This window comes from Coregonus clupeaformis, chromosome 19, assembly GCF_020615455.1.
Source record: "Coregonus clupeaformis isolate EN_2021a chromosome 19, ASM2061545v1, whole genome shotgun sequence".
NCBI lineage: Eukaryota > Metazoa > Chordata > Actinopteri > Salmoniformes > Salmonidae > Coregonus > Coregonus clupeaformis.
The window spans coordinates 30693186-30713226 of NC_059210.1; the positions used below are offsets into that span (position 1 = coordinate 30693186).

The 20041-nt window shown below is 41.6% G+C and overlaps 1 protein-coding gene across 1 annotated transcript in view; it reads right to left on the reverse strand.

The window, feature by feature from the left end:
- The window catches only part of LOC121532122 (monoacylglycerol lipase ABHD2), a 35983-nt gene that overhangs the window by 5452 nt on the left and 10490 nt on the right, over positions 1–20041 (reverse strand). Inside the window, exons 4-9 of the mRNA XM_041837838.2 lie at positions 19567–19742; positions 16253–16420; positions 12374–12557; positions 5703–5795; positions 305–406; positions 138–207 (exon numbers count right to left, since the gene is read on the reverse strand). Coding sequence (XP_041693772.1) covers positions 138–207; positions 305–406; positions 5703–5795; positions 12374–12557; positions 16253–16420; positions 19567–19742 — 793 coding nt within the window. The remainder of the gene's footprint in view (positions 1–137; positions 208–304; positions 407–5702; positions 5796–12373; positions 12558–16252; positions 16421–19566; positions 19743–20041) is intronic.

A 20041-nucleotide genomic window follows, 5' to 3' on the forward strand; every position in this document is an offset into this window, starting at 1 on the left:
CCTTGCCGAGCAAAATTCGTTCAATGAAGCACTTCGTGTTTCTACAGGAGACTTGAGTCTGGGTCGTCAAGAACAATAATGTACTACTTCAGCTATGAAGGTTTTGGGAGACACCGGCCTGGTCCGTGTTCACTCACATTGTGAATGTAGTGTACGCAGCTTTCCTTCTCGTAGTACTCTTTCAGCGTGTCGTGACCATGGAACTTTCTGTGAAATGCATTAACAAAAAAACACATCAGGCAACAATTACAAGGACAAGATCACTTCAAAATGGCCACCACAGTCTGAGATAGCCTGCCGTTACCTCATGATATTGTCATCGATCTGCATTAGAGAGGTAGCTGTGTACAGTCGGCTTAGGTCTGCGTCGTCCATCTTGCTCGAGTTCATTCCAAACAAACTGCCCCTGTCAACCAGAAAACAGTGTACAGGTGGTATGACGTAAAATAAATTAAATGCACAAAAAATAACCACCTCAACACAAGTATCAGAAGTGTCCGTTAGGAAAAAAGATTGCAGTCAGAGTGCAGTATGCTGAAAATACTGGGTCCAAATAATGTTTTTTTACTGCAGTAATTTCGCAGTGCGACTGCAGTTACAGTGCAGTATAACTGCAGTTCAATTTTAGTTATTCTGCTATTACTATGTCCAAAATACCTGTCGACTGCAGTTACTGCACTTTTACTGCAGTTTCAAAACTGCAATCTTTTTTTGTAAGGGGTGTTCTTAACAGACAAGGTACATTAAAGCAAGACTCTAAGTCCCAAATAAAATGGCACTTTTTTGTTGTGGTTTAATATATACAGTACCAGTCAAAAGTTTGGACACACCTACTCATTTAAGGGTTTTTCTTATTTTTTTAAAACTATTTTCTACATTGTAGAATAATAGTGAAGACATCAAAACTATGAAATAACACATATGGAATCATGTAGTAACCCAAAAATATTTTACATTTGAGATTCTTCAAATAGTCACCCTTTGCCTTGATGACAGTTTTGCATACTCTTGGCATTCTCTCAACCAGCTTCACCTGGAATGCTTTTCCAACAGTCTTGAAGGAGTTCCCACATATGCTGAGCACTTGTTGGCTGCTTTTCCATCACTCTGCCGTCATCCCAAACCATCTCAAATTGGGTTGAGGTCGGGGGATTGTGGAGGCCAGGTCATCTGATGCAGCACTCCATCATTCTCCTTCTTGGTAAAAATATCCCTTACACAACCTGGAGGTGTGTTGGGTCATTGTCCTGTTGAAAAACAAATGATAGTCCCACTAAGCCCAAACCAGATGGGATGGCGTATCGCTGCAGAATGCTGTGGTAGCCATGCTTGTTAAGTGTGCCTTGAATTCAAAATAAATCACAGACAGTGTCACCAGCAAAGCACCCCCACACCATAACACCTCCTCCTCCATGCTTTACAGTGGGAAATACACAATGCGGAGATCATCCATTCACCCACACCGCGTCTCACAAAGACACGGCGGTTGGAAACAAAAATCTCAAATTTGGACTCCAGACCAAAAGGACACATTTCCACTGGTCTAATGTCCATTGCTCGTGTTTCTTGGCCCAAGCAAGTCTCTTCTTAATATTGGTGTCCTTTAGTGGTGGTTTCTTTGCAGCAATTCGACCATGAAGGCCTGATTCACACAGTCTCCTCTGAACAGTTGATGTTGATGTGTCTGTTACTTGAACTCTGAAGCATTTATTTGGGCTGCAATTTCTGAAGCTGGTAACTCTAATGAACTTATCCTCTGCAGCAGAGGTAACTCTGGGTCTTCCATTCCTGTGGCGGTCCTCATGAGAGCCAGTTCCATCACAGCGCTTGATGGTTTTTGCGACTGCACTTGAAGAAACGTTCAAAGTTCTTGAAATATTCAGTATTGACTGACCTTCATGTCTTAAAGTAATGATGGACTGTCGTTTCTCTTTGCTTATTTGAGCTGTTCTTGCCATAATATGGACTTGGTCTTTTACCAAATAGGGCTATCTTCTGTATACCCCCCTACCTTGTCACAATACAACTGTTTGGCTCAAACGCATTTAGGAGGAAATTAATTCCACAAATTAACTTTTAACAAGGCACACCTGTTAATTGAAATGCATTCCAGGTGACTACCTCATGAAGCTGGTTGAGAGAATGCCAAGCGTGTGCAAAGCTGTCATCAAGGCACAGGGTGGCTATTTGAAGAATCTCAAATATAAAATATATTTTGATTTGTTTAACACTTTTTTGGTTAGTACATGATTCCATGTGTTATTTCATAGTTTTGATGTCTTCACTATTATTCTACAATGTAAAAAAATTGTAAAAAATTCAGAAAAACCCTTGAATGAGTAGGTGTCCAAACTTTTGACTGGTACTGTATGTATATATATATATATATATCAATTCATACAGTCAAAATGCTAAATTTATAGGCATGTTGTTGAAGTGCTATTGATGTGTTGTTGAACTACTGATCACTCCTGCCAGCCTGTAGCATGTCACAAATGCTTCACAATTGATTACTTTAAAAACGGCAGGCTATAGCATTTAAATAATAATAATAATAATAATAAAATATAGCCTAAATAATTCATAGGCTACCTGGCTTGCTTCTGACGGATTTGGTATGTTGTTTAATAGCCTGTTGAAATGTCGAACGTCAATTGATAGTGACAGAATCACACATTACTTTCCAAGCAAAGTAAATGTTTTGTCTCCTCGGCTATAGAAGGTTGTAGTGCAGCCTCCGAATGTCAGAGACAAACCAAAGATGTACATCCCATATGCATTGGAGCCACTTCTTTCCCAGCATTTTACAGCTTGTTTGTAGCATAAAGCTATATACGAAAAAAAAAAAAAAAAACTGACCCGATTATATAAAGCGATGTATAACGATGCTTTATCATTATAGATCGCTTTATATAAAATCGGGTCCTTTAATTTTTTTATAAATTTTTTTATGTTAAGCTAACAAAGGGGTAGACCTATGCGTTTAGCCATTTTCTTTAACAAAAGCCACAATACCCTCACATACCCCCTCAATTCGAGCCCTGGTTTTAACGTAACACACCAAGTTCTTCACTGACACAGATATTTAAGGAGTGCAAGGTGACTTAAGGAATTGGCTGACAAAATCTATGGATAGTAATTTAATCTGTCAAACAGAGGCCTACCTCTTACTTATTGAATAGGAATAAATAGGCTCCAACACAAAGTCAAATTAAAATGACAAAAAAAAAAAGGTATGCACTCACGACTAAGACTCTGGATAAGAGTGTTTAGCAAATGACTAAAAATTTAAATGAATTAGGCCTTCTCGAATTAGCCTACTTTCAGCACCCATGCGCTGTCCATTGTCCGTTGAGGCATGTGTCGATACTGATCGAATCGACAGAAAGGTAGCGCTGCTCTCGGGTCAGCTTTTCCATTCAAATCTTACCTTAACATTAGATTAGGTCCTAGAGATATCACCTATGCCTGCAAATATTGAGAGTCAGCTTATTCTAATGCTTACCCTATAATAATGCAATATTATTTATCAAGATTTGGTACATCATTGCGCACGTTAGGATACACATCATGAAATATATTGAGTCAAAATGTTTGACAGTACCCAAATAAAACTCAATTGAATTAACATGAAATGTCAAATCATTGACATACACTGAGTGTACAAAACATTAGGAACGCCTGCTCTTTCCATTACAGACTGACCAGGTGAATCCTATGATCCCTTATTGACGTCACTTGTTAAATCTACTTCAAATCAATGTAGAGGACAGGTTAAAGAAGAATTTTTAAGCCTTGAGGCAATCGAGACATGGATTGTGTATGTGTGCCATTCAGAGGGTGAATGGGCAAGACAAAATATTTAACTGCCTTTGAATGGGGTATGGTAGTAGGTGCCAGGCGCACCGGTTTGAGTGTGTCAAGAACTGCAACACTGCTGGGTTTTTCATGCTCAACAGTTTCGTGTGTATCAAGAATGGTCCACCACCCAAAAGACATCCAGCCAACTTGACATAACTGTGGGAAGCATTGCGTCAACATGGGCCAGCATCCCTGTGGAATGCGGTCGACACCTTGCCCCGACGAATTGAGGTTGTTCTGAGGGCAAAAGGGGGTGCAACTCAATATTAAGAAGGTGTCCCTAATGTTTTGTACACTCAGTATATAGGCCTATACTGTAGGTAGGCTATTTATCTTTGAATGCAGTCATCTCGGTTTTCTTTTGAATAATATTTTTATCCTTCGCTTGTTTGTAACAATTGAAAAGACATTTGTAGAGATTGAAAAGACATCTGTAGCTCAGCTGGTAGAGCACGGCGCTTGTAACGCCAAGGTAGTGGGTTCGAACCCCGGGACCACCCATACACAAAAAAAAAAAAATGTATGCACGCATGACTGTAAGTCGCTTTGGATAAAAGCGTCTGCTAAATGGCATATTATTATTATTATTATAAGTCATCGGTGGTCACGGCGATTCTATGTTTAGCGGTGTATTAAAGTGACGCGGGAGGGGAAAAAAAGCATCCAACGACACACTTAGCTGGTCTGAGGCAGGCTTTAGATTACGAGCGTTTTCAAGTGCAACGTTAATAACAATGGTTTTGGGAAACAGCTCTGAGTTTTAATGATGCTCCTACGAAGGTTCTAATGATGAACTTAGCCTTAAGATGCTTTTGGGAAACCGGGCCCAGGACATCAGTAGGCCTAGTCAGCACACACAGATATAGATTTTATTTTTACAAGTTAAAACGTATTTTCGGAAGAAGCCTTTGACTCGCCTCCTGAAGTGCCACCGTACACAGCACAGTCATTGTTTAGACAGCACAAAAAGGTTTACATCAGCAAGAGCAGGGCAGGCCGGGGCTTATGATTGGGAACGCCTATCCAGTGCAGTGTGTAATGCAGTGTAGCCTAGTTTTATATACACCATCCCAGCAGCACCAAAACTCGGGAAGGAAGTACATTTTCTAAGAAATATAACTTTGCCCTGTGCTTCTCAGAGCATGCTCTTCCTATAGCCTAGGCCTATAGTATAGGCTATGGATAATTTTATTGAAACCACACAAGGTCGCACTTTATATTGCACGCCCAGCAGAGAATCAGGGATGAGGGGCAGCATCGAGCACACATCGAGATATTATAATAAGCAACTAATTCTCAAACTCTGAGCAATATGACAATTCATCTATTATAAATTACATGACCGTCCCCGGGCCGCTTGAGAACTCTCATATTATGACGTTTTGCCTGGGTTTGTTTACATGATGTCTTGCCTGGGTTTGTTTACATGATGTCTTGCCTGGGTTTGTTTACATGATGTCTTGCCTGGGTTTGTTTACATGAAGTCTTGCCTGGGTTTGTTTACATGAAGTCTTGCCTGGGTTTGTTTACATGATGTCTTGCCTGGGTTTGTTTACATGATGTCTTGCCTGGGTTTGTTTACATGATGTCTTGCCTGGGTTTGTTTACATGATGTCTTGCCTGGGTTTGTTTTGTCGTCCAGACAGTTCGATATTTCATAATCACAAATTACGTAAATTAGTCTGGCTTTAAGCATGTAGCTAGTACATGAACTATTAGGCCAATTTATTTAGGATTTCTGTCTAGGTCTGATTTTAAAGACTGAACATTGCATAGGGACTTATGACAGTAGTGATATGTGTACTAACTACTAAGATGTGTGTTTTAGCAGTTTTATGTACCGGTGGGAGAGGATGATCTTCTTCATGTTGTCTGCCATGAGGAAGTTATAGAGCCTCCGACACTGGTCCCACTGTAGGAACGTCTCCTGGGCCCTGGATTAACACACACACACACACACAGACACACACAGTCAATAACGGCACCAAGTCAATGACACACAATGAGTGGTTCTGTTATTGTGCATGTATTTCTACAGTGCCTTCAAAAAGTATTCATACCCCTCGACTTATTGCACATTTGTTGTGTTACAGCCTGCATCAAGTCTGGCACCAACAGGCTCTTGAACAGCTTCTATCCCCAAGCAATAAGACTGATAAATAGTTACATGGACTACCGGAGTTAACCTTGTATCCTCGTTGAACCTTTTGTTTATGCACTGCCTCCATACACACTCACAGGGCCCTACACACTCACTCCATCATCTGCTCACTCACACGTAAAATGTGAATACATTTATACTGACTCTTCACACACACACACACACACACACACACACAAGCTGGTGCTACTCTGTTTATCTTATATCCTGATGCCTAGTCACCTTACCCCTATACACATACACTATGTTTACACACACAAAAGTATATGGACACCCCTTCAAATTAGTGGCTATTTCAGCCACACCCGTTGCTGACAAGTGTATAAAATTGAGCACACAGACATGCAATCTTCATAGACAAACATTGGCAGTAGAATGGCCTTACTGAAGAGTTCAGTGAGTTTCAACATGGCACTGTCATAGGACGCCACCTTTCAGTCAGTTCGTCAAATTTCTGACCTGCTAGAGCTGCCCCGGTCAACTGTAAGTGCTGTTATTGTGAATTATACAACGGGTGGGTCTAATCATGAATGCTGATTGGTTAAAAGCGCATTCCAGCCGGTGTCTATTCCACAAGTTACCACCGGCTAAATCTATGACATTAAAATGCCTATTTACTCTGTTCCATCTGACTGCGCAATCCACCGTCTCATCAGCCCAGCCAGACAATTTATAAACTTGATCGCCACTATAAAAAGCATCTAGACATTATCTCACATCTTTTAGACTAACATTTAGTTTTCAACAGCGGAGATTTGTATAAACCTTGCAGTCAGTCTCGCCGACATTTGCAACATTGTTTCAATATTCAAATTCGATATCCAGCTGTCCCATAATGAACGTGTCGGGACGAGAGACAGGCAGCGTTTCTCAACCAGTCAAAATCATGAATCAGCTGGCATAATTTTTATGGATATACAGTGGGGAAAAAAAGTATTTAGTCAGCCACCAATTGTGCAAGTTCTCCCACTTAAAAAGATGAGAGAGGCCTGTAATTTTCATCATAGGTACACGTCAACTATGACAGAAAAATTGAGATTTATTTTCTCCAGAAAATCACATTGTAGGATTTTTTATGAATTTATTTGCAAATTATGGTGGAAAATAAGTATTTGGTCACCTACAAACAAGCAAGATTTCTGGCTCTCACAGACCTGTAACTTCTTCTTTAAGAGGCTCCTCTGTCCTCCACTCATTACCTGTATTAATGGCACCTGTTTGAACTTGTTATCAGTATAAAAAGACACCTGTCCACAACCTCAAACAGTCATACTCCAAACTCCACTATGGCCAAGACCAAAGAGCTGTCAAAGGACACCAGAAACAAAATTGTAGACCTGCACCAGGCTGGGAAGACTGAATCTGCAATAGGTAAGCAGCTTGGTTTGAAGAAATCAACTGTGGGAGCAATTATTAGGAAATGGAAGACATACAAGACCACTGATAATCTCCCTCGATCTGGGGCTCCACGCAAGATCTCACCCCGTGGGGTCAAAATGATCACAAGAACGGTGAGCAAAAATCCCAGAACCACACGGGGGGACCTAGTGAATGACCTGCAGAGAGCTGGGACCAAAGTAACAAAGCCTACCATCACTAACACACTACGCCGCCAGGGACTCAAATCCTGCAGTGCCAGACGTGTCCCCATGCTTAAGCCAGTACATGTCCAGGCCCGTCTGAAGTTTGCTAGAGTGCATTTGGATGATCCAGAAGAGGATTGGGAGAATGTCATATGGTCAGATGAAACCAAAATAGACCTTTTTGGTAAAAACTCAACTCGTCGTGTTTGGAGGACAAAGAATGCTGAGTTGCATCCAAAGAACACCATACCTACTGTGAAGCATGGGGGTGGAAACATCATGCTTTGGGGCTGTTTTTCTGCAAAGGGACCAGGACGACTGATCCGTGTAAAGGAAAGAATGAATGGGGCCATGTATCGTGAGATTTTGAGTGAAAACCTCCTTCCATCGGCAAGGGCATTGAAGATGAAACGTGGCTGGGTCTTTCAGCATGACAATGATCCCAAACACACCGCCCGGGCAACGAAGGAGTGGCTTCGTAAGAAGCATTTCAAGGTCCTGGAGTGGCCTAGCCAGTCTCCAGATTTCAACCCCATAGAAAATCTTTGGAGGGAGTTGAAAGTCTGTGTTGCCCAGCGACAGCCCCAAAACATCACTGCTCTAGAGGAGATCTGCATGGAGGATTGGGCCAAAATACCAGCAACAGTGTGTGAAAACCTTGTGAAGACTTACAGAAAACGTTTGACCTGTGTCATTGCCAACAAAGGGTATTTAACAAAGTATTGAGAAACTTTTGTTATTTACCAAATACTTATTTTCCACCATAATTTGCAAATGAATTCATAAAAAATCCTACAATGTGATTTTCTGTAATTTTTTTCTCTCATTTTGACTGTCATAGTTGACGTATACCTATGATGAAAATTACAGGCCTCTCTTATCTTTTTAAGTGGGAGAACTTGCACAATTGGTGGCTGACTAAATACTTTTTTTCCCCACTGTATACACAAAGAAATGTCAATTGAAAAAAAAGTTACAAAACGAAACAAAGCGCAGCTAGTTTGCGGTCTTTCCAGCTTCAGTTTGAAGGGATTGTGTTAGCGGTGTTGCTGGCAAGCTCCTCTGAACAACCGTGTCCTGACGCATCATTAGCTCATTGTTATGGATGTGTCCAAATAAATGTCAATAGAAAACAGCTTAAACAAACGCAAATGCAGCTACTTTGCTGTTATTCTGGCTGCACTGGTTGACGAGACTGTAAATTAGCCGTAGTTGGCTAGCTAGCAAGCAAGCAAGCAAGCAAGGGACAAGAACGTTGCCAGCCACGAATGACTGGGTCGCGTCCATAGATACAGAACAAAGAGACTGAACGACTGGGTCGTGTCTCTGGAAACCGAACTGATAGAACGAACGACCAGCTAGTTTGGGTAGCAACCCTAGATGTGTGTCGGGACTATATATTGTGGAAGGATGAAATAGTATTAATAAATTCATCAAAATAATGTTTTTAATAAGAAATATGTCAATCATTATTTGAATATGTTGGTAACCCGTTGTATAAAAGTGATAATGCCCTCGAAGCCGGTGTTTGGAGGACATATTGGCACGGTTTGCCGGCCCTCGACTTCGTCTCGGGTCAAACAGCACCCGTGCCAATAAATCCTCCAAACACCGGCTTCTCAGGCATTATCATTTAAGTGGAAACCTCTAGGAGAAACAACGGCTCAGCCGCGAAGTGGTAGGCCACACAAGCTTACAGAACGGGACTGGCGAGTGCTGAAGCGCGTAAAAATAGTCTGTCCTCGGTTGCAACACTCACAACCGAGTTTCAAACTGCCTCTGGAAGCAACGTCAGTACAATAACTGTTTGTCAGGAGTTTAGTGAAATGGGTTTCCATGGCCGAGCACAACATTTACATTTTAGTCATTTAGCAGACGCTCTTATCCAGAGCTACTTACAGTTAGTGAGTGCATACATCATTTTATTTAATTTTTTCATACTGGCCACCCGTGGGAATCAAACCCACAACCCTGGCATTGCAAACGCCATGCTCTACCAACTGAGCTACATCCCTGCCGGCCATTCCCTCCCCTACCCTGGACGACGCTGGGCCAATTGTGCGCCGCCCCATGGGTCTCCCGGTCGCGGCCGGCTACGACAGAGCCTGGATTCGAACTAGGATCTCTAGTGGCACAGCTAGCACTGGGATGCAGTGCCTTAGAGCACTGCGCAAGCCTAAGATCACCATGCGCAATGCCAAGCATCGGCTGGAATGGCGTAAAGCTCGCCACCATTGGACTCTGGAGCAGGGGAAATTAGTTATCTGGAGTGATGGATCACGCTTCACCACCTGGCAGTCCGACGGTCTAATCTGGGTTTGGTGGATGCCAGGAGAACGATACCTGCCCCGAATGCAGTGCCAACTGTAAAGTTTGGTGGAGGAGGAATAATGGTCTGGTGCGGTCTTTCATGGTTCGGGCTAGGCCCCTTAGTTACATTTACATTTTAGTCATTTAGCAGACGCTCTTATCCAGAGCATTATTTATTTTTTCATACTGGCCCCCCATGGGAAGCGAACCCACAACCCTGGCATTGCAAACGCCATGCTCTACCAACTGAGCTACATCCCTGCCGGCCATTCCCTCCCCTACCCTGGGCCAATTGTGCGCCGCCCCATGTGTCTTCTGGTCGCGGCCGGCTACGACAGAGCCTGGATACGAACCAGCTAGCACTGCGATGCAGTGCCTTAGACCACTGCGCCACTCGGGAGACCTGACACTTCATGACACTTGCTAGGCTCATAATCTGAGGTAGCAACTGCGTCAGATCTACAAATCCATTAGCTAGACCACCCGATTAGACAACAATCACCCCATTATACCCATTTGGTTTGCAACTCAGTGAACCTGTGCAGCATTCGCTCAATTTGATGCCTACGAACAAAGATTTCGATGCATATCAAATTACCCAGCAGCCATTTAGAAACAACAAGTCGTCAATAAAATGTCTTCTGGCTGTTTAAAAATCGGCCACATCTTGAAAAAGAGGACAGGGACATGCGTTTTGTTTAGATTGTACACTTTTTTCTTAAAACAAATATGGTTAACCATAACCAGAAAATGTTCAATGTTTGATGGCTATCCGCCAGCCATCGCCTCTTAAACTGTGTCTCACCTCACTATTGGTGACCACAACATGTACTCAGGTGAACAGTGTGCGTGCTCACCAAGTAGCTGTAACCTTGTTAATAATAAGTTACCTGAGGTAAACCTACAGGGTTAACGCTCACCAAGTATCCGTAACCTAGTTCCAATGAAATCTTAACGCTACAGCATACAATGACATTCTAGACAATTCTGTGCTTCCAACTTTGTGGCAACAGTTTGGAGAAGGCCCTTTCCTGTTTCAGCATGACAATGCCCCCGTGCCAAAAATAAATTAAAGAGGTCCATACAGAAATGGGTTGTCGAGATCGGTGTGGAAGAACTTGACTGGCCTGCACAGAGCCCTGACCTCAACCCTGTCGAACACCTTTGGGATGAATTGGAACGCCAACTGCGAGCCAGGCCTAATCGCCCAACATCTGTGCCCGACCTCACTAATGCTTGTGGCTGCAGCAATGTTCCAACATCTAGTGGAAAGCCTTCCCAGAAGAGTGTAGGCTGTTATATGAGCAAAGGGGGACCAACTCCATATTAATGCCCATGATTTTGGAATGAGATATTCAATGATCAGGTGTCCACATACTTTTGGTCATGTAGTGTATATGTGGATTGACTGTGATCAGGGCAGGGGAATGTAAGTGTGTCCTGTCTATTTAATGAACAAAATAACAAACTATGGATTAGATTTGCATGGCGCAGCCAATTAGGCTTCATAGACCAGTAGCATAATTTACAAAAAATATGCTATTCCATTCTTTTGTCTTAACGAATTAACAGATGTATTTGTGATGGCGTATATTCAATGGGTTTATTAAAATAGACGCCCACCCACATCTGCACAGCCCTACTCCCATGCACTCTGTTCCGGCATGTGCACGGGAGGTATAAAAGGCTTATGCCGGGCCTGCTTTAACAGGGGTCATATAAACATAGGCCGATTTTTTTATTTTTTAACAGACAACATACCGTAAATCCTATGTGAAAAGTGTATTAGTGGTGTAAGCACTTTGGTAGCACTTGGGTGTGGTTTGTATAAACAGGTAATGGGCATGTGATGGCAGGTTTTTATAGCCGGAGTAACCTACTTCAGACTATTTGCAGAGTGCACGTGAAAAATGACAGTGTCGGTGTCTAAAAGTGCACAGCTAAACAGGGTGAAATGAGGTCTATGAGAGACAATAGCAGTCAGTCACTGAGGTGGAGTCACACGTGTGTGTGTGTGTGTGTGTGTGTGTGTGTGTGTGTGTGTGTGTGTATAGTGCTCTGAGTGAGATTAAACAGATGCTGACAAACACAAAAGCTACATGGGGTAAAGTGGTGGCCATGGCCTACCTATTGGTATGAACAAAGAGAGGCCAGACTGGCTGCCTGCCCCTTCCACAAATCCACACAGGCGTGGATCTAGACACACGCGTGTTCGCGCATAGCACGCACACGTTTACACACACACGCGTAGTTATTTATCCTTTATTTAAACAAGGGACTACCATTGAGTTATTAATCTCTTTTTCAAGGGAGTCCTGGCTTTACATCTTTATTTATTCACATGTAGCCGAATCACAGCATCAACATTTTTCAACAACGTTCTACTTGGCACAATGTATTGGGTGCCATTTGTAACATGCTATATTTTGTGAAATGGATGAATTCCATTGTAACTTACCGGAGTGCGCTGTATCCCTGGCAGACACTGACGCAGCACAGCACTCTCTCCTGGTTGATCCTGTTCTCCCCCAGAAACTTGCACACAATGTTCCCCCCCAGGCTGAAGCCCACCACGATGAGCAGTGTCTGGGGGAAGGCCCGCTTGATGTAACCTACCATGGCTGCAAACTCCCATGTACAACCTGGAAGAGGAAGAAAGAAGGAGAAAAATAACAATAAGGACAATATAAAAAAGAAAAAAATATATATACACAGTGAGGGAAAAAAGTATTTGATCCCCTGCTGATTTTGTACGTTTGCCCACTGAAAAAGAAATGATCAATCTATAATTTTAAATGGTAGGTTTATTTGAACATTGAGAGACAGAATAACAACAAAAGAATCCAGAAAAACGCATGTCAAAAATGTTATAAATTGATTTGCATTTTAAAAATCAGGGAAATAAGTATTTGACCCCCTCTCAATCAGAAAGATTTCTGGCTCCCAGGTGTCTTTTATACAGGTAACGAGCTGAGATTAGGAGCACACTCTTAAAGGGAGTGCTCCTAATCTCATCTTGTTACTTGTATAAAAGGGATTGGAACCCAGGGGCAGCCACAGTGTAGTGCCCCTGGACAGATGTAGGGGTTACGGGCATTGCGCAAGGGCACAACGGCAGAAGATGGCCTCTAGGACACGGATGCCAGCAACCCTCCGGTTACTGGCTCACTCCCCACCAAATTTGCCAGTTGTACTAGGGATTCAAACCGGCAACCCTCCAATTGCTGACCTGCCTTTCGAACCTCTAGGCTACCTGCCACCCCTAGCAGCAGTTAGAAAGACAGTGCAAGTTAGAGGTAAATGCAATACATGTATTAATTAACCAACTTTTAGACAACAAGCTTTTACATGGAAAACTCATGAAACATTAATTCAGTCACAGGTGTTTTCAATCATGTCCGGCTGTAGCAGACTAATTTGAAGTAGACCAAAGTCAACTTCAACTAAATGTCCCACCAGCTTTATTACTTTTTTATGTAAGGGTTAGATCAGCTTTATTGTTGCAGATAGATTGTAGCTTCCATCAATGTAACTGGCTGCATCATTTCCAATCCCCCATATATGTTTTTGTAATTATACAGTACCCGTCAAAGGTTTGGACACACCTACTCATTCCAGGGTTTTTCTTTATTTTTTACTATTTTCTACATTGTAGAATAATAGTGAAGACATCAAAACAATGAAATAACACATATGGAATCATATAGTAACCAAAAAAGTGTTAAACAAATTAAAACATGTTATATTTGAGATTCTTCAAAGTAGCCACCCTGTGCCTTGACAGCTTTGCACACTCTTGGCATTCTCTCAACCAGCTTCATGAGGTAGTCACCTGGAATGCATTTCAATTAACAGGTGTGCCTTGTTAAAAGTTAATTTGTGGAATTTCTTGCCTTCTTAATGCGTTTGAGCCAATTGGTTGTGTTGTGACTAGGTAGGGGTGGTATACAGAAGATAGCCCTATTTGGTAAAAGACCAAGTCCATATTATGGCAAGAACAGCTCAAATAAGCAAACAGAAACGACAGTCCATCATTACTTTAAGACATGAAGGTCAGTCAATACGAAACATTTCAATAACTTTTAGTTTCTTCAAGTGCAGTCGCAAAAACCATCAAGCGCTATGATGAAACTGCCTCTCATGAGGACCTCAACAGGAAAGGAAGACCCAGATGTACCTCTGCTGCAGAGGATAAGTTCATTAGAGTTAACTGCACCTCAGATTGCAGCCCAAATAAATGCTTCAGAGTTCAAGTAACAGACACATCTCAACATCAACTGTTCAGAGGAGACTGTGTGAATCGCAGCAAAGAAACCTACTAAAGGACACCAATAAGAAGAAGAGACCTGCTTGGGCCAAGAAACACGAGCAATGGACATTAGATCGGTGGAAATTTGTCCTTTGGTCTGCAGTCCAAATTTGAGATTTTTGGTTCCAACCGCCGTGTCTTTGTGAGACGCGGTGTGGGTGAGCGGATGATCTCCGCATGTGCAGTTCCCACCGTAAAGCATGGAGGAGGAGGTGTTATGGTGTGGGGGTGCTTTGCTGGTGACACTGTCTGTGATTTATTTTGAATTCAAGGCACACTTAACCAGCATGGCTACCACAGCATTCTGCAGCGATACGCCATCCCATCTCGTTTGGGTTTAGTGGGACTATAATTAGTTTTTCAACAGGACAATGACCCAAAACACACCTCCAGGCTGTGTAAGGGCTATTTTACCAAGAAGGAGAGTGATGGAGTGCTGCATCAGATGACCTGGCCTCCACAATCCCCCGACCTCAACCCAATTGAGATGGTTTGGGATGAGTCGGACGGCAGAGTGAAGGAAAAGCAGCCAACAAGTGCTCAGCATATGCGGGAACTCCTTCAAGACTGTTGGCAAAGCATTCCAGGTGAAGCTGGTTGAGAAAATGCCAAGAGTGTGCAAAGGGTGGCTATTTGAAGAATCTCAAATATATTTTGATTTGTTTAACACTTTTTTGGTTACTACATGATTCCATATGTGCCATTTCATAGTTTTGATGTCTTCACTATTATTCTACAACATAGAAAATAGTAAAAATAAAGAAAAACCCTTGAATGAGTAGTTGTGTCCAAACTTTTGACTGGTACTGTGTGTGTGTGTGTGTGTGTGTGTGTGTGAGTGTAAATATATATATAATTTTCCACACACCTTGTAAAAATATATTTCCATTATTATTTTCCGCTAACCCCTCCCCTAACTGGAGTAAACTAATGAACACCATCACTTAGGCTTCTACTTCCAGCTTATACAGTGAGGGAAAAAAGTATTTGATCCCCTGCTGATTTTGTACGTTTGCCCACTGACAAAGAAATGATCAGTCTATAATTTTAATGGTAGGTTTATTTGAGCAGTGAGAGACAGAATAACAACCAAAAAAATCCAGAAAAACGCATGTCAAAAATGTTATAAATTGATTTGCATTTTAATGAGGGAAATAAATATTTTACCCCCTCTCAATCAGAAAGATTTCTGGCTCCCAGGTGTATTTTATACAGGTAACGAGCTGAGATTAGGAGCACACTCTTAAAGGGAGAGGGAGCCAGAAATCTTTCTGATTGATAGGGGGTCAAATATTTATTTCCCTCATTAAAATCCAAATCAATTTACAACATTTTTGACATGCGTTTTTCTGGATTTTTTGGTTGTTATTCTGTCTCTCACTGTTCAAATAAACCTACCATTAAAATTATAGACTGATCATGTCTTTGTCAGTGGACAAACGTACAAAATCAGCATGGGATCAAATACTTTTTTCCCCTCACTGTACATACTATATACATTTTAAGGACAGATTCTATTTTACAATAGTTCTATTTGTTTGTTTTTAGTGCTGTCCTTCCTCTTCCCTCAACCTCTCCCATCTATTTCTGATGTCCATCCAGTTTGATTTCTATATATTCTTTAACTGTGCTGTTTCACAAAAGTTCTGAACCTATATACATTTATCTTGTTGTTATTAGTCCCACCCTTCAGCTCCTCCCATCTATCTCTTAACACCATCCATATTGGATTTCTATTTTGCCATGTTTCTACAGATTGTAAATTAAAGATAAACATTTTTGCTAAAAGTATTATTATATTATTGATCGATTGACTATGACTTTCCAAATCACCCAGTAGTGCCATCTCCAGCGTTAGCTCCAGGTAAATGTTGCAATTCTTCAGCCATTCCTGGACCTATGACCAAAAACAAGCTACATATGGACAGTACCTAAATAAATGATCTAATGACGGTCTCTTCACAGCTTTATTATTAAAAAGGACAACAATATGCGTACTTAACAGAGCCCTGGCCCTGTCTGTCTTACCGTAGGTGAACATGCGTGGCGAGGTGAGCTCGATGTTGGGCAGGGCCCCCAGATGGTTGAGAACAGCACACCTGTATCCCTGCCTCTGGGAGTGATCCACAAAGGTGCGGATGTAGTGCTTCTCACTGTGGTTACCAATCCCCGGGCAGATCACCATTGTGATGTCATCTTTGGAGTAAAAACACAGTAAACAAACACGGGTGCAAAAGGGGAGTCCGTGGGTAGGTGGTGTTAGGGTAAATTGAAGGTTGAAAAGTATGCTATTCTATGTGCAACGGGGTCATATTCATTAGGGCACACAGTGGAAAACGCTTTAAAACATTTTGCAACAGGAAATTTAAAATTTGCATTGGACCAGTCCCGGTAGTCCTTCCCTGTTTCAGTCATTTTCGTCTGTGTGGTGCCTAATGAACAAGACCAAGGAGTAGGGTTAGGCGGCATCCAGATTTTCATACCGTTCTGTACCAGACCGGGGTACAGGGTATTGCACACAAGGGCCGCTATTTCTTTCAAAAAAATTTTTTGGGGGGAATGCACAAAACACATTTAGGCAGCAGGGGCCTCATTTATAACCGTTGCTTAAATTTCACACAACATTTCTGCATGCGCAATTTCTGAAAAGTCTGCACAGGTACAACAATATTAAGATTTATAAACTTGGCGCACGCCATACATACACATGTTTCCCAGTTATAAATCAGACCGGTTGTAAAACTGTGCGAGCGTGAACAAGCATTACAACTCTGCCTGGAAAACGCCCTCCATTCACCTTTTACGGTGACAATAACTTCCTTTATTTGCTGTATAATTTGGAACTATTGGCATTAGGCCACGGCATGCAATTTTTATTTTTTTTCTAATGTAGTTTATCAATAGATTGGGTTACAATGTCCTGCCTTGGTATAGGCTCTGAGATTAAAATAGGCAATGGTGTCGCGCTCCTGTCGCACAGCAATACTGTATCCTAACCATAGTTTCAAATATTTTACATAAGCTACCAGTTTATTTACTGAGTTGGCAGAATGCTTTAATCTTTAGCATTAATTTATGCTGTATCTGGCAAAGGACTGTGTCCGTTTCTGAAAGAGAAAACAATGTCAAATTATTATGGACCTGGCAGCATAACGTTTGAATTTAACAATGTTTTGCATCGACTTTTCCCACAACCTAAATGATGGACTGCCCGTGAATTCTGAAACATTGTCTAGGGCAGGCTACTCATTTTTTTGATGTTGAAATGCAATAATCCCATAGGCAGTGCTATTTATAATACACAGTTGAATTTAACAGGTGAACAGTTGATATTTTAGATTAAGGTAGGCTTATGTATGCTACAGCCTACTTCAATGTAAAATATCAACTGTTCACCTGTTAAATTTGACTGAATAATATAAACAGCGCTGCCTATGGGATTGCAAAACTTGAAATACATATAGCCAGTCTATTTACTAGGTCCAATTAAATGAGAGCTGTGCATGGTACTTTGTTGTATGGCTACTTGGGGAATATGAACCCATCACAGCCAGAAAAGGTGAGCATTTTTTTCTGCAACTGTTATGAAAACAAAAATAAATAGGAAAAATATGAAATGTCTATATTTTAGATTTTATTTTTTAAAGAAGATTTTCGCTCTTCTCACCAACGGCAAATGGCTGAATTCTTGTTTTCCTGTTTTTTTATGAATAAGCTTTTCATCATATCCCCCATTTGCACAAAACACTTACTTGCCAGCTTGCAATACAATATTTCAACCACTAGCAGAGATGTGTGTACACATGGTCTAAAGTTTGCTTGGAGGTGAGCACATTCTCACATCAAGTTCAATTTTTATTAATGCCAACTTTTGCGTGAAAATTGGCGCACACACATTTTGGGGGTACATTTATAAATGAGGCCCCAAGAATCTTGATTGATTGCCTCTGCTGTAACCAAGAAGCTTGATCTTGCAGGCTAGCTACTTAGCTGCTATTATTATCATTATTATTATTATTATTATTATTATTATTATTATTATTATTATTATTATTAAAATCATACCATCTGTATTTCAAAATACCCCAGTATACCGTCCAAGCCTACCAGGGAGTCACTGCACAGATAAAGGGTGTGTTTGTTTACAAAATTGGAGGCCGGTGACTATGCTACTCTTTTCTCAGGGGGACCATCTTGCTAATGGTCTCGAACCCAATTAGATACCCTAGGGCAGGTGCCAAAAAAGTCAACAGTCCTTGAGAAAAAAAAAAAAGATATATATATATATGTTACCTTGACATACAGTATTCAAGATAAGGAAACAGTGGACACCAACCAAAGCCAATTCCATACGATGAATTACCTAAAAATGTCAAAATAATGCACACGAATCGCAGACCTGTTGCATTCAAAACTCATTTTGAAGTGCCACTACACTGAGGACTTGAAGGGATGCAGACAGTTGCAGACAGTATTGACCACAGCACAGCTGTTTTTGTAACCCTAACCAATAGGCTGAGTCATGCCCAATCACAGATAGAGTACTGTACATGGCATGTGGTACATGAGCAGACCTGGGTTCAAATACTATTTGAAATAATTTCAAATACTTTAGCTGGGCTTGATTGAGCTCGTTTGGCATAATTGAACCAACACAATAATTGCAAAAGTGCAAATCCCACCCATCTGGCACTCCAGGCAGGCTAGCTTCCCTACACTGGCTACAAATCACCTTTAGAACAGATACAATTATGTTTAAGGTTAGGCTTGGTTTAGCCCCAACCTACATTGCAGAACTTCTCTCTCGCTATGTGCCAAAATGCAGCTCGAGATCCCCTGGTAAAGCATTGTTGACCATTCCAAAGTCTAGGTTGAACTTTGTAATGGTCTGCCAGAGGAGATCAGGCTTGCAGATTCAGTGTCTCTTTAAATCCCCCCTGAAAACCCACTTTTATAAAACTGCTTTTAAATATATGATTTTATATAGCCATTTTGTTTTTCTTCTCCATTTTTATGTCTCTATCGTACTTTTATTATACACTTGAGGCAAAGCACTTTGTTAACATGTTATCGAAAAGCGCTCTACAAATAAAGTTATTATTATTATTCAAGCAAACACTACAAGTATTTGAAAGATTTAAAATAGTATTTGAACCCAGGTCTGTACATGACATGTGGTACAGTACATGACACTGAATATCTCAGAGTAGGGTGAAGCTGCCCCTAGACGCTGATCTTGGGTCATTTTTACATTTCCTCACTAATGGTTAAGGTTATGATTGGGGCAGGGGAAGCTGAGTTCTGCACCTAGGGGAATCTTCACCCTGGAGCGAATATCTCACCTCCAGTGCGGTGGTCACCCAGCGGCTCGAAGAGGTCAAAGGTGGCAGTGGCCCCATCCTGCATGAGGAGGTACTTGCGTACCCCACAGGGGGTCGGGGAGCTGACACGCCCCATCTTCCCATACAGGGCCGTCTGGAGGTGTCCACTCTTCCCCCACAGCAGCGGTGGTATGTACCTGTGTGAATACACAAATGGGCAAGAGTGGATGTGTGAGAGCAGAGTGAGCCAGTGATGTAAGAGCAGTAATGTCAGTGCCTTGTGGAACATTTTGTGTTGTGAACATGGTATGAAATCCCAGAGCGAACTGGTACATTCCACACACACACACACCTGCATGGAATCACACGCTAAAGCACACACAAAATCTAGCATGAAGTTAACATGTTATTGCATGTACAAACATATAATTTGCGAGTAACTCTGGATCCTAGCTGTGCCTCTGGCATAGTCTTTCCATCTCACGCAAAGAGACAC